This window comes from Garra rufa, chromosome 2 (genome assembly GCF_049309525.1).
Source record: "Garra rufa chromosome 2, GarRuf1.0, whole genome shotgun sequence".
Classification (NCBI taxonomy): Eukaryota; Metazoa; Chordata; class Actinopteri; order Cypriniformes; family Cyprinidae; genus Garra; species Garra rufa.
Window position 1 is genome coordinate 45,850,107 of NC_133362.1, and position 12,495 is coordinate 45,862,601.

General features: G+C 36.5%; 1 protein-coding gene across 1 annotated transcript in view; it reads right to left on the reverse strand.

Moving 5' to 3' along the window:
- Positions 1–12,495, reverse strand: part of dst (dystonin) — a 229,974-nt gene that overhangs the window by 109,687 nt on the left and 107,792 nt on the right. Inside the window, exons 15-31 of the mRNA XM_073834681.1 lie at positions 9,469–9,562; positions 8,762–8,916; positions 8,199–8,634; positions 7,737–7,865; positions 6,567–6,644; positions 6,317–6,478; positions 5,804–5,908; positions 5,119–5,214; positions 4,900–5,025; positions 4,636–4,788; positions 3,476–3,630; positions 3,137–3,263; positions 2,865–3,048; positions 1,683–1,840; positions 1,335–1,513; positions 391–529; positions 102–295 (exon numbers count right to left, since the gene is read on the reverse strand). Coding sequence (XP_073690782.1) covers positions 102–295; positions 391–529; positions 1,335–1,513; positions 1,683–1,840; positions 2,865–3,048; positions 3,137–3,263; positions 3,476–3,630; positions 4,636–4,788; positions 4,900–5,025; positions 5,119–5,214; positions 5,804–5,908; positions 6,317–6,478; positions 6,567–6,644; positions 7,737–7,865; positions 8,199–8,634; positions 8,762–8,916; positions 9,469–9,562 — 2,670 coding nt within the window. The remainder of the gene's footprint in view (positions 1–101; positions 296–390; positions 530–1,334; positions 1,514–1,682; positions 1,841–2,864; positions 3,049–3,136; positions 3,264–3,475; positions 3,631–4,635; positions 4,789–4,899; positions 5,026–5,118; positions 5,215–5,803; positions 5,909–6,316; positions 6,479–6,566; positions 6,645–7,736; positions 7,866–8,198; positions 8,635–8,761; positions 8,917–9,468; positions 9,563–12,495) is intronic.

Below are 12,495 nucleotides of genomic sequence, written 5' to 3' on the forward strand. Positions count from 1 at the left end.
CAATGAAAAGCCAATAAACAACATTAAAGGTAAATAAATGGAGAAAAACACTTATCCCTGCAGCACAGCATTGGCAGGGGCAAAAGAATCGACTTAATGACCTGTTTTCAATCTGAGAGTGGATGCTTTGCCATCGTTCTTTGAGCTGGTCGGCCTTTTCCTTGTGCCAATCCAAATCAAAGTCCCTTTCGTTGTGTGTTTTGAACATGCGCTCGCTGACCACTTGTGCCTTCTGCAGCTCGTCCTCCAAGTCATGGAAAACCTCACGCCTTTCATCGATTTCAGACCTCCATTGCTAAAGATTTTGATCAAAAGTGTTAAGTCAAAGATGTATAATGGCTAAACCATCATCAAGTCAGCATTTTCAAAGATACAATGAGATTTTATTACCTTAAGAGTGCTCATGACACCATCGATAGATTTGATATTAGCATTGATTGTGTCCTCCTCGCACAACTTCGCTTCATAAAGCTTGACCAGAGCTTCGGCACTCTGACTGTGTTTCACCACCAAGCTCACTGTCTTCAGCCTGAGCGTAAAAGATAAACAAGTCAAATAAAAAGTATATACACTGCAAAAAATGCTTTTCTTAATTAGATTTTTTGTCTCTTTTTCCAGCCAAAATGTCTAAAAATTCTTAAACCAAGAAGGATTTTCTAGACGAGTAAAATGTTTTTTCTTGTTTTCAGAAAAAAGTCTAAATTAAGATTATTTTTCTTAGTCCACTGGCAGACTATTTAGCTTGTTTTTTTCTGAAAACAAGACTGATCTGCTGCTGTCAGCAAAAAGTAGTACTGACGTGTTCTTGTGGGTTTCCGCCAAAATAAAAGTCAACATTCAGAAATGTTAACATTGTAATTTTACTGTTGTTCTGTAAAATAAAATAAAAAAGTACAAAAATAATGATAACAATCATTACAACAGCTCTGAAGGGGGTCTTAAAATGGCCAAAGTATATTATTTTACTGACTTATTAATTTTAAGTTAAATTGTGCTTTGTTGGTAGGCTATAATTTCTACTAGAATGGTAAAAAAAAGTTCAGTGTTAAGTAAATATTTTTAAATTGTTGTTTTGTAATTTTTTTTTGAAAAGCAAGACAAAACTGTAAAGAGCACATTTGGCTATTTAATTTATGCAATGGTAAAAAAAAAAAAAAAAAAAAGCAAAATACAAGGTGGAAAAAGCACGAAAAACCGTGTTCAGTAATCGGCCTTCGGCTCAGTGTTTAATTTTGTTCGGCTTCGGCCAAGAATTCTCATTTCGGTGTATCCCTACTAACTATTATTTGAACTCTTTCAAACTGATCTCATTTGAGGACAAAGTAAAGACTCACTTCTCCAGGTAGATGCAGCACATGGAGTAAACCTGGTTCGTGCTCTGAGTGAGGATGTTGAGTTCAGAAGAAAGCGTAGGGACGGATGGAGAAGCAGCTGCTTGCCTGAGGAAAACTTCACACTTCTCTCTCAGGGTCTCCAGGTCATCCTTCAGCCTATCCAGCTCTACCTTCTTCTTCTGGATATATCAGAAAGAAAGGCCAGACTTAACTGATTTAGCTTTAGGATCCAGATTTTACACTGAACTTAAATGTAACCTACTAAAATGTAATGTATTTTATAGTTATTCATTTTTAATTTACTTATTTGTATTTTTTGGAAAAAAAGAGAGGAGCTGAAATTCAAACCTCCTGTTCTGTGATGCGCAGCACACACTCCTGCAGGTCATCTCTGTCTAGCGGAGTACGGATTTTCCGGATCAGCTGTTCCTCATGACCCTCCACACGCATTCGGAAGTTACGCACCTCAGATATGAAGAGGTTGTACACAGACTCCTCGTGTTCTTCTGTTGACCACCAGAGGGCAATGCATTCAAGATGAGTATATCAACAAGACTGCGCGTCTAAAAATACTCTGTAGTTTGTGCATTAATTTCCCTGTTTCTGTTTCATGGTATAAATATAATTAAAATGTAAAACATTTGTGTATGTTCATATAATTGTAATTGAGTTTGTTGACAATTAATCTGGAAGGCAATATTTCAGGACTCCATTATTAAATTACAGACAGCAGATAGTGAACAACATTTGTTTGAGGAACAAAAACAAAATATATTTAAAGTGTACATAGTAATTAAATAATGGAATTAGGTGCATTACAAATGATCAATGGCCAAACTGACAGATGCATATCCACAAACACCTGCTCTCTAATTTCACTAATGTATTACGTTACTTCTGCGTTAGTTTTTGGGCTTATTTGTTTTTGAATAACAACACTGCAAAAAATGCTTTTCCTACTTAGATTTTTTGTCTCGTTTTTAGACAAACTACCTAAAAATTCTTAAATCAAGAAGGATTTTCTAGACGAGTAAAAATTATTGTCTTGTTTTCAGAAAAAAAAAAAAAAACAAGTCTTGAAACAAGCAAAACAATCTAATCTAAAATAAACTAATTTTGTTTTCTGTTTGAAATAAGATTTTTTTGCTTACCCCACTGGCAGATTATTTTACTTGTTCTAAGCAAAAACACTTAATTTTGACTTGTTTTTTCTGAAAACAAAAAAATACTTTTTACTTGTATAGAAAATCCTTCTTGATTTAAGATTTTTTTATATATATTTTGACTGGAAACAAGACAAAAAAATCTAAGTAAGATTTTTTTTTTTTTTTTGCATTGAAAAAATATTTTGTTGTAAATGTAAAAGTTACTTTACTACTTACTTGAAAAAAGTAAGCTGATTCCATAACCCGCATTACTCGTATTATGCATTATCCCCAATTCTGGCCAATGTCATTAAACATGTACAACTGCTGTTGCTCTCTATTATTGTATATGTGGATGTGGATGTGTATGTTTACAGTAACTTGCCTCTTTCTGCAGATTTGAGGAGTTCCTCATAGTACTCCTTACAAGCCAGAACCTCCTTTTCCAGCTGGGCACAGTCAGCCACGGTGAAAACCTCAGATTCTTCGCTGTCCCTCAGGAAGTCCTCAAAATGGGACTGCAGGCTGCTCAGCACCTGCTCATGATCACCTGGCAATAGGGTCTTGATCTAGAGAGGGGAATTAACATTAGACTATAAGTTCCCTAGGGTTTTAAAACAACCTTTATCTCAGGGGATGCAAAAAGAAGATTCATACCGAGGCAACAGTGCTTTTGCGAATGGCGCGGATGTCAGTCATCAGATAGTGCCAGGACACAACGCTCTTCATGTTAATGTGAGAATGATGCCACAAAGCCAGAACATTCTGATACAGCTGCTCGATCCTGATGGAGTGAGAGAAAGAAAATATAGCATGGTATTGTTACCCTAACATTCATCCGTCTCCATTTTTAAATGCAACACCCACATCTCGACATCCAATCAACAATCAATGCAAACAATCTGTTACACTCAGATGAACATGAACGTGGTAGATATTTTGCTACTTCCATTTCATGGTGACTTTAAAGTAAAACAATAAAATGATTGTCCTCACCTGCTTGCCATTTCAGTGGCCTCCTTGTTAGGCGGTGGTACACTAAAGCAGACTGAAGGTACCATGGCCTCATTTCCGGATGGACTAATCACTTTCCACTTCGCCCTGTGAGAGTTGCTCACTAGAACACACTCATCTTCTTTGCCAATGGTGATCTGAGGAGAGAGAGTTTAGAAAATGAATTATGGCAACCCTTACGAAAAAAAAGTTTATTCAAGTGTGCTATTAGTATATATATAGGAAAGTATAGTTTTAGTCTACTTGTCATGTACTTCTCAGAAATGGGCTTTATGTACTTCTCTGAAATATACTTAAAATGACATTTAAGTATACTTGACTTATACTTAGAAAAAGTCTAAATATATTTGAGCTATACTTGTGCTCCTAGAATCCGTGTTTTCTTTGTTATAAGATAGGGGCGCTATTGCACATCTTCTGTAGAGAATTTCCAAGAAAAAACACAAGGGAAGAAGAAACTAAAACAACAGATGCTTCCACATGTAATCTAACACAATTGTTTTTTATTTTTATTTTATCATTTTTTATTTATGGCACTTACCCACATTCAAGTGTTAAAAAAAGCATGAAGCTAGAATAAAATGTTTTTGTTCACAAGCAGATCCCCTGTTCTTTCTTTTGATGTTTTCTTCAGATATTCATATAACAAAATATATACAAATTAATACCTAAATAGGGACATAGTAGTTAAAGTATGATATAAAGTTCACTTAAGGAAAACTTATGAGTATACTTGCAGTATAAAACTAATAAACTAGTAGTTTACTGAGACTATACTTCAAAGTGAATACTATACAAGTATTATTTAGTAAACTATCAGTATACCTATACGTTTTCTTTTAGTTGCAGTACATTGATGTAAACTAGTTGTGTACTCAAAGCTTACTACTGTTATACTTAAAAGCATACGTTTATATACTAGAAAGTGGACCAATTTAGTCCCACAGAGTATTGAAGTAGTACACTCACAAGTATACTGCTAGTACACTGATATTTGTATACTTACCACATAAAGTATACTAAACTATATACTTGAACTTTACTTTAGTATGCTTTATAAAATAAACCTGAAGTATGCTACTTTTTAGTAAGGGAAATACTGCTGTAAATACGGGGGCAGCCGTTTAGCATGTTGAACGTACCTCTATCTGACGGTAGTCACAGATGGCTTTGACGGGTAAGGAGGTTCTGACGGGGTTCTCTGGGTTGCGGGCCTTGAGCTGAACAACGGACTTTGCCCGTCCCACTAACCCACCGACTGTGCTGCTGTATTTCAGGAGCTGTTCTTTCTCATCCTGTGAAGAAACATCAGCTCAGCCTCAGTCATGCACATACATTTTTACTTTAAAACACTCGTGTAAGAAACTACATAAAGTCATGCATCGATTGTTCAGAAGTGAACTAACCATGGACTCTTGAATTAGATCCTCCAGTCGATGTAAACTGCTGCTTCGGTCGCAGCTGTACTTTCTGTGGATTGCATCTTGGAGGCTCTTAAGGTAATCCAATGACTCTTTGGCATCGCTGAAAAACTATAAGGAGAGTAACAGCATACTTGTAAGTCTGACATGAACTGTTGGCAAATTATAAAAATCTATTATGCTGAAAACAGCTGTGAAACTCACGTCAAAGTAGACAGCGTTCTCTTTCAGATGTTGCTCCACACAGTGACAGAGCTGCAGTATCCAGCTCCACTGAGTCTGCATGGCTGCTCTATATGCCTGAATAGTGCACAGATGGAAACATATGGTTTATTTTCACTATTTTATGCAACTATTTTATTCATATTTTATTTTATCTTTCTTTCTTCCATGGGACAAAACAGACATTTTTTAAGAAAATGTTCACATTGCACTTTTCCAAACACTGAACTTGAATGAGGATAGAAATGTTCAAGCTCCAAAAAAGACATAAAGCACTATTAAGATCATAAAGTAGTCCATGTGTTTGGTGCTGTATATTCAAATACGGCCCACAATGATGGCAAATTATAGCATAAAAGAAGATTATTAGTAGAAACTGACTTGCCTAACCCTAACCACTTTTCTAATACTTTTATGTTTCTTTTCGGAGCTTGATCACAACTGTTGCCTTTTATTGCATGTATGGGAAAAAAACAGCTTGAACGTTCTGCCAAAAAAATTCTCTTTTGCTTGTGAAGCAACATGAGTATAAAAAATGATGACAGAATATTTGGCTGAACTATTCGTTAAATCAATTACATGTCCTCTAATGTTTTATTAAGTTTAGGTGAAAAATAAATATTTGGTCATTAACAGTCTAGTGCAGTGCTGTTATTCCAGGCTGTACCTCGATGGTCAATCTGGCAGGATGGTTCTCCAGTAGGAGGCTCTCTGCCTTCTCCTGAACTGACTTGATAACCTCTTCCTTCTCATCCAGTTCTCTCATGAGATCCTGCGGAAAGACATGGGCATATGAAGACGCTCCTGGCACAGATATCCTTATTACAAACCTGCACCTCAACAAGCAAAGGCAAGCGAAGGCAATGCTATACTCTTGTGATTAACACAAAATCTTGATCGTGACAGATTTTTTTGGTGCCACCACATCTAAAAGCAGTCTTTACCGCTCCAATAGAAGAGGATATGTTAACTGCAGGTGTGGGTTAAAGTATTTTCTAGAGCTCTTGTAAATTCAGTATAACTACTGTATTGGTGGATTTTCATATTACGCTATTTAACACTACTTAAAACAGATAATCAATGTGGCAGCCATAATCCACAATTGTGGCTATATATAATGTTGCCAAAAAATCTATCACTGAGCATTTTTAGACATTTGATGTGGGTTGAATGAACTTACTGCATGATAATCTCTCTTCCTTGAAATGTTACTGTTTCGCTCACTCCAGTCGAAAGCCACCTCCTCTTCCTCCTTCTCATTGAGCCAGATCAGCTCCTGAGTGGCACGGGACACGAAATCATACAGGCTGTCGAGGTGTTTCTGCCTGTCACCTGAGCATTTCTGCAAAACACAAAAGCACAAGAAACTGAGACACACAGTTCTTACAGAATGTAGTGTTTTAAAGCAGATCTTTACGAGGTTCCTTTACCAGCAGCCTCCTGTACTGGCTCTCTAGCTTATTCAGCTTCTCAGAGTAACTCTGCTTCAGTGGCTGGGTCATCTGAATCTGTGGGAGTGACACGGGTAAGTTACATCTTAAGACAATAAGGACTGGGTGATTTTTCTGATTTTATCAATTAATTTGAATTCGGCACGATGTTATTTTTTAGAAATCGAGGAATCACAATTTTTAATAGAAATATTGCCAAATGTTACAATTAGACATTTCGACAATATGCTAATGATAACAGTACAGAGAAAAGAATGATCCAATCGCATCTCAGAGCACATGATTAACCGCTCACGTGTGACGCTCATTTCGTTCACACAGAATGAGCTTTTGATTTGAAAAAGATGCAGTGGAAAAACACGCAAGAAGATGGGAGTGAACTTCTTTTAACTTGAGCGCAGAGTTTTTATAATGTCGTTTAATGCATGAGATGCAGCAAGTGCAATAGTCAAATGCGTTTACATAGAAAAAACAATGGAAAAGCAGCTCAATCGAATAAAAAAACCTGTGAAGAACTACTGCTGTATCTCTGATATTTCATGTTTGCATCATAGTGGCGGGCTGAAAACTGCTGCTCATTGTTTTTACAGAACATGCAAATTAAAAAAAGTTAATAATAGTCTGCTGTTGTTATACCTTCAGTCATTTCAGTCACCTTTTAAATTTGAATAACCTTGACTTTTGAGATTTTTTCTGCATTTGAGATTTTTCTGCATCTCAGCATTTTCCTTGTATTATTTCTTAACATATAATATGCATAAGCCAAGTTTGTACAAGATGTAGTTGTAGTTCATGCAACGTTTCTGCAAAGATATTTACCAAGTGATTTGTTTAATGTGTGGTGCACTTGGAATACAGTTTTCTTTAACTAGAGGGTTATTAAAGAAAAAAGTTACTTAAATCATGTTGTAGTTACATTTTTAAGTTGACTAGTTAAAAAACTTTTTTAAAAAATGGAGAATCGGTCAAACCTTCTGAAAAAATTAAGATTTCAATTTTTTGCCATATCGCCCAGCCCTAGTTTAAATCCATATTAAAAAATCTGCCAAACTCAATTTAAAATTTTCACTGATTTTCCAGCAAATAACTGTTTTATAAAAAAAAAGTATTTTTTAATAAAATATCAAAATATATAATGATGTGTATTACCTCACTCATTTTGGCTTCTTTAATGCTCATCTGGAATTCTTCAATGGCTTTGTGAAAATCTTTATGATTCCCTAAATTTGATTCAACACTCGGTAGATCAGATCCCCATTCTGCTTGATCAAGCTGAACCTTTCAGAGACAAAAAGATCGGACCAAAACCATCAGATAACCTCACCTTAAAAAACGATTTCAGAAAACTTTGATTAAATACTATATAATTATTATATATTATATAAGTTTTTTTATTTTTTATTTTAAGTATAAACCTTTGTACATTTTGCTAAAAAATAACCCTAATTTTATAAAATAACTCCAAGTCAAAGATTTGTTTGCATCATCATTAAAATGATCAATCTTGCCATTTTTAATGATCAAAACAATTTTGAATGTTTGTCCGAAATGTAAGACATAAATATAGACGACAACTGGACAAAAACTAATTAAGAATGATTTTAAAGTTACCTGCATTTCCTCAACCCAGTTAAGCAGATCCTGCACAAACTTCATATTAACCTCATCCTCCGTCAAGTTCGGATCCACAAATGATGATTTGAGCATGGGCTTGCGGATCTGCATGTGTTTGAGCTGCTGAAGGACCCCAGGCTCCATGCCTCCTCCTCCTCCTCCTCTACCGCTGAGATAAGACTGGACCGAAGCAGGCTGCATGCTGGGTGTCATGGCTGGGCTCATTGCAGGGCTGCCGCCCGCTGTGACCAGGCCAGGGGTGAGTGCAGGAGACAGGCCGGCATTGAAGTTTTGGGAAAAGTTTGAGTTCAAACTCTGCGTGATGCCAGAGATCATCATCTTGGTCTGTTCTGAGGTCAGTGTGCGTCCTTTGCTGTAGATGCTGGAACACTCTGTTCTCAAAGTCAACAGGTCGTCACGGAGCTTTGATACCCTGAGGACCAATCAGATCAAGGAGATTTTAGCAGTTAAAACAGTCTCGCTATTTCTATTGCTCAGTTTGAGAATGCCTCAATGATTTATTCTCTTTAACAATAAAGTTCAGTCAATGACTTTCTGACCTTTGAACGAGCTGATCGGCCAAGTAGAATTTTCCATCCAGTAAATGCTGAATATCCACCACTTGCTGTCTCAATAAATTCTCACACTCCAGAAGGTAACCAGCGATCTCTGCTTCATTCTGGAACTGGATTCCTGATTCCAACCGTTTGGCATCCTGGAGGAATTATTTAATTTTCATTAACATTTTCAGTTGAAAAAAAATATATATAAAAAATATATATTTTCAGCTTAAGAATACTGGCTTGTTTTTCAAGTTTACTTGAGAGGTAAAAATTAATTAACAAAATTAGATTTTTTTTTTTTTTTTATTTCACTTACCAACTTGTTTTGTTAAAGTGTAAAACTCACTTAATTTAGTTTTTTTAAAGCAAGAAAATGTTTTATCTGATAATTACTGCAAATTAAGACAAAATACTGATTACACTCAGAATAAAGATAAATATAGGTGCTTCACGATGACAAAGAAGAACCTTTTTTTTCTAAATGGTTCCATAAATAACCTTTAACATCTGAAGAACCCTTCTGTTTCACCAAGGTTCTTTGTGGGGAAAGAAGGTTCTTCAAATTATAAAAAGGTAAGAAAGAGATGGTTCTTTATAGAACCTTTGACTGAATTGTTCTTTGTGGAACCAAAAATGGTTGTTCTATGGCATCGCTGTGAAGAACCTTTTAAAGCACTATTATTTTTTGGAGTGTAGGAACTCACCGACTGCAGAGCCGTCCGTGCTAACGACAATTTGTCCTCTCCGGCTACGCAGTCTCGTTGAACTCTGTTTGCAATCTGCTGCAGCATTTCAAGTCTATGAAAACAAAAGACAGGTACAAACATCAGGGCACGTTTCGTACAGAACTTTGCAGAGGAAACCACAAAGCACGCCTGTTTGTCTCTCTCACCTGGGTCCATACACAGAGTAGTTATTGAGATAAAGCGGTGTGCTGGACAGAGGCTCGTGAGCTCCGGAGAGCAGGTTTTCAGCCGAGCCGAGGCTGGTCAGAGTGCTGTCACTCACTGATGAGGTGCTACTGCAGTATACCAGGTTGCTGTTCATCATAACAGACTAACACTTCCTTTGGCCGATCCAGAGAATGGCGTTCACCACCCCTCCATCAGCAGCAGAGAGCCCACCGGCCATCTACAGTCCCAAACCCATGCGCACAACCCTTCTGACAGCACCTGCTTCCAGCCACTGCTATTTATAGGCTCATATTAGTGGCAGGAAAGCCAGCCCACAGTAACATCAGCCCCAGGTAAAACATTGAGCGTTGCTTTTCATTTGAGACAGATGATCCAGCACAGGTTCAGACAGTTAGGTTGATAGAGATGGGGGGTGTCGTGCTACACCACACATTCCTCTCCCTCCTTAACAGGCATTTAACCATTTTACAGGCTTGATGGCAGTGCTGTTATTATATAATCATGTGCACGTAAGTGCTAATAAATATCAAAAGCATGAGTGATTTCCATAAATTTCCAGGTAATTTCCAACACAATGTTTTCACCTAAACATTATGAGTAACACAACTGAGAACTGCACAGGTGTGATGTCTGATGACATTTAATACATACAGTACAGACCAAAAGTTTGGACACACCTTCTCATTCATTTGAATGAGAAGGTGTGTCCAAACTTTTGGTCTGTACTGTATATTTTTCTGTTTATTAAAGTTTTTACTCTACATTTGTGCAGTTTTCAGTGGGTTAGTGATATTTTTAAATATATATAAATTAGGGCTGTCAATCGATTAAAAAATTTAATCGTGATTAATCGCATGGTTGTCTTGAGTTAACTCGCGATTAATCGCACATTTTTATCTGTTCTAAATGTACCTTAAATTAACACCTTTTAACGTTTTTAATACTCTAATCAACATTGGCATGGACAAATATGGTTGCTTTAAGCAAATATGTGTTTATTATCAGTGAAACCATACTTGACTAGACTAACTTTTTTCAAATGTCATAGATGTTTTTCAAATAACTTGTTCATGTCTATTAGACACATGAAAAAAAAGAACATAGAAACACCAGGTTCCCATTACTTCTCTTTCTTTGCACTGAGCAATTTACTTACACAAGCCTGTTTACATTATTTGCAGGACAGGGCAGCTCACTTCTTCTGAACATGCAAAATCTACATTTATTATTACATTTGTTTGCCTCTAGGTGCCCACATACTGTCATTTGATGCAGCCAAGTTCTCAACAAAACTGTTTCCATTGTTTTGATTTAATATGTCTGTTATCAGACAACCAAAGTAATATGAAATAATAAATGAAAAAAATCCTGAATTATGATCACGATTCAATCACTGAAAAGAATCATTTACCGGCATCTGGACATAAGTCACTATTCCCTGCATTATTATCGTTGTTTTTAACTTCCTGTTTGAATGCCTTCAGGATCCTTTGACTTTTTAGGAGTTTAGCCATTTAAAGTTATTTGATCCCAAAAACCTGCTTCTTTTATGTTTTAATGTATTGTTTTGGTTATAATGTACTGATTGGAGAGCCTGGTCTCATGCAAATGCGCACTAGCACGACTTTCTGTTTCTATTTGGCGTGCTATTAATAAGCTGAAATTAACTTTGGCGTGCATATGATATGCAATTATGCATGTGTTTGACGTGCATTTAATACGCCGTTTTCGCGTGCATACTCGTATGTGGCTTTACGCATCAACCCCACAGCAACAATCCTAACGTAGCCCGACTCCGCTTGCAGAGCAAAACCGAAGAAAACTATATTAGGAAACTATATTAGGTTTGTCCAATTATGTGTATATATGTATTGTTGCTAGACACTTTTCGCTAGGTTGGCAGCACTGTGCATCCATTTCTTTAACTATGGGCTAGGTAGTGGGTCAAACAGAAAATGCGCGCTATTAACGCGCTATTAACGCGTTAATTTTGACAGCCCTAATATAAATTAATAAATAAATATTTTTTTAAATGGGTTTTTATACATACTTTTTATGTCAAATTCACTTTATAAAAGACCCACATTTCTAACTTTAATTCATGGGGATAACATGGATAATTTCACACGGTTTTTCACACAAATCTTGAAAAAGCCTGATCAGAAAGTGTGAAAAAGTTTAAAAGTTTTAAAACATTTTTTAAAAAGAAATTTAGATTTATTAGTTAGAAATGATATAGCAACTAGAGTCAGAGCAGTCTGAAGATCTGGGCTGAGTTTGGAGTTTGTAAAGTTAAAGCTTTAGGAGCAGAAGAATAATAATAACTAAGGCCGTGTTCACACTTGACGTTCTTTTCCAAACTGCCAGCATCTGTTTTACATTCTAATCCTATGAAGTAAACCGTCTTTTCAAAAAAGCCCTAGCGCTTTTTTTAAACGCCACCGCCGGCGTCTTTTTTTGCAGCTCAGAGCGTCTTTTTAAGTTGAAAAAAGTTGAACTTTTTTTAAGAAAACGCCCTACGTCAAGCGCTTTTTTGACAGCTGACCAATGACAAGCGAGTAGCGGGACCTATCGTTTCCATAACAACAAGAAAAAACGGAGAAGTTGCCGGTAGATAAACTTACCGTACTAGTTTCGGAGCACAAGGAGTTGTATGATATGAGTAAACAACTCTATCGTAATATACATCACAAAGAGGCTCTTTCTCGACATTTCTTCACCACACAGCACTACGCTACTGTTGCAGTTGTTGTTATAGCAACAAAAGACGCACTCGGCTGCTTTTTGTAACAGAACGCGGCCAGCTATTTTTTTACT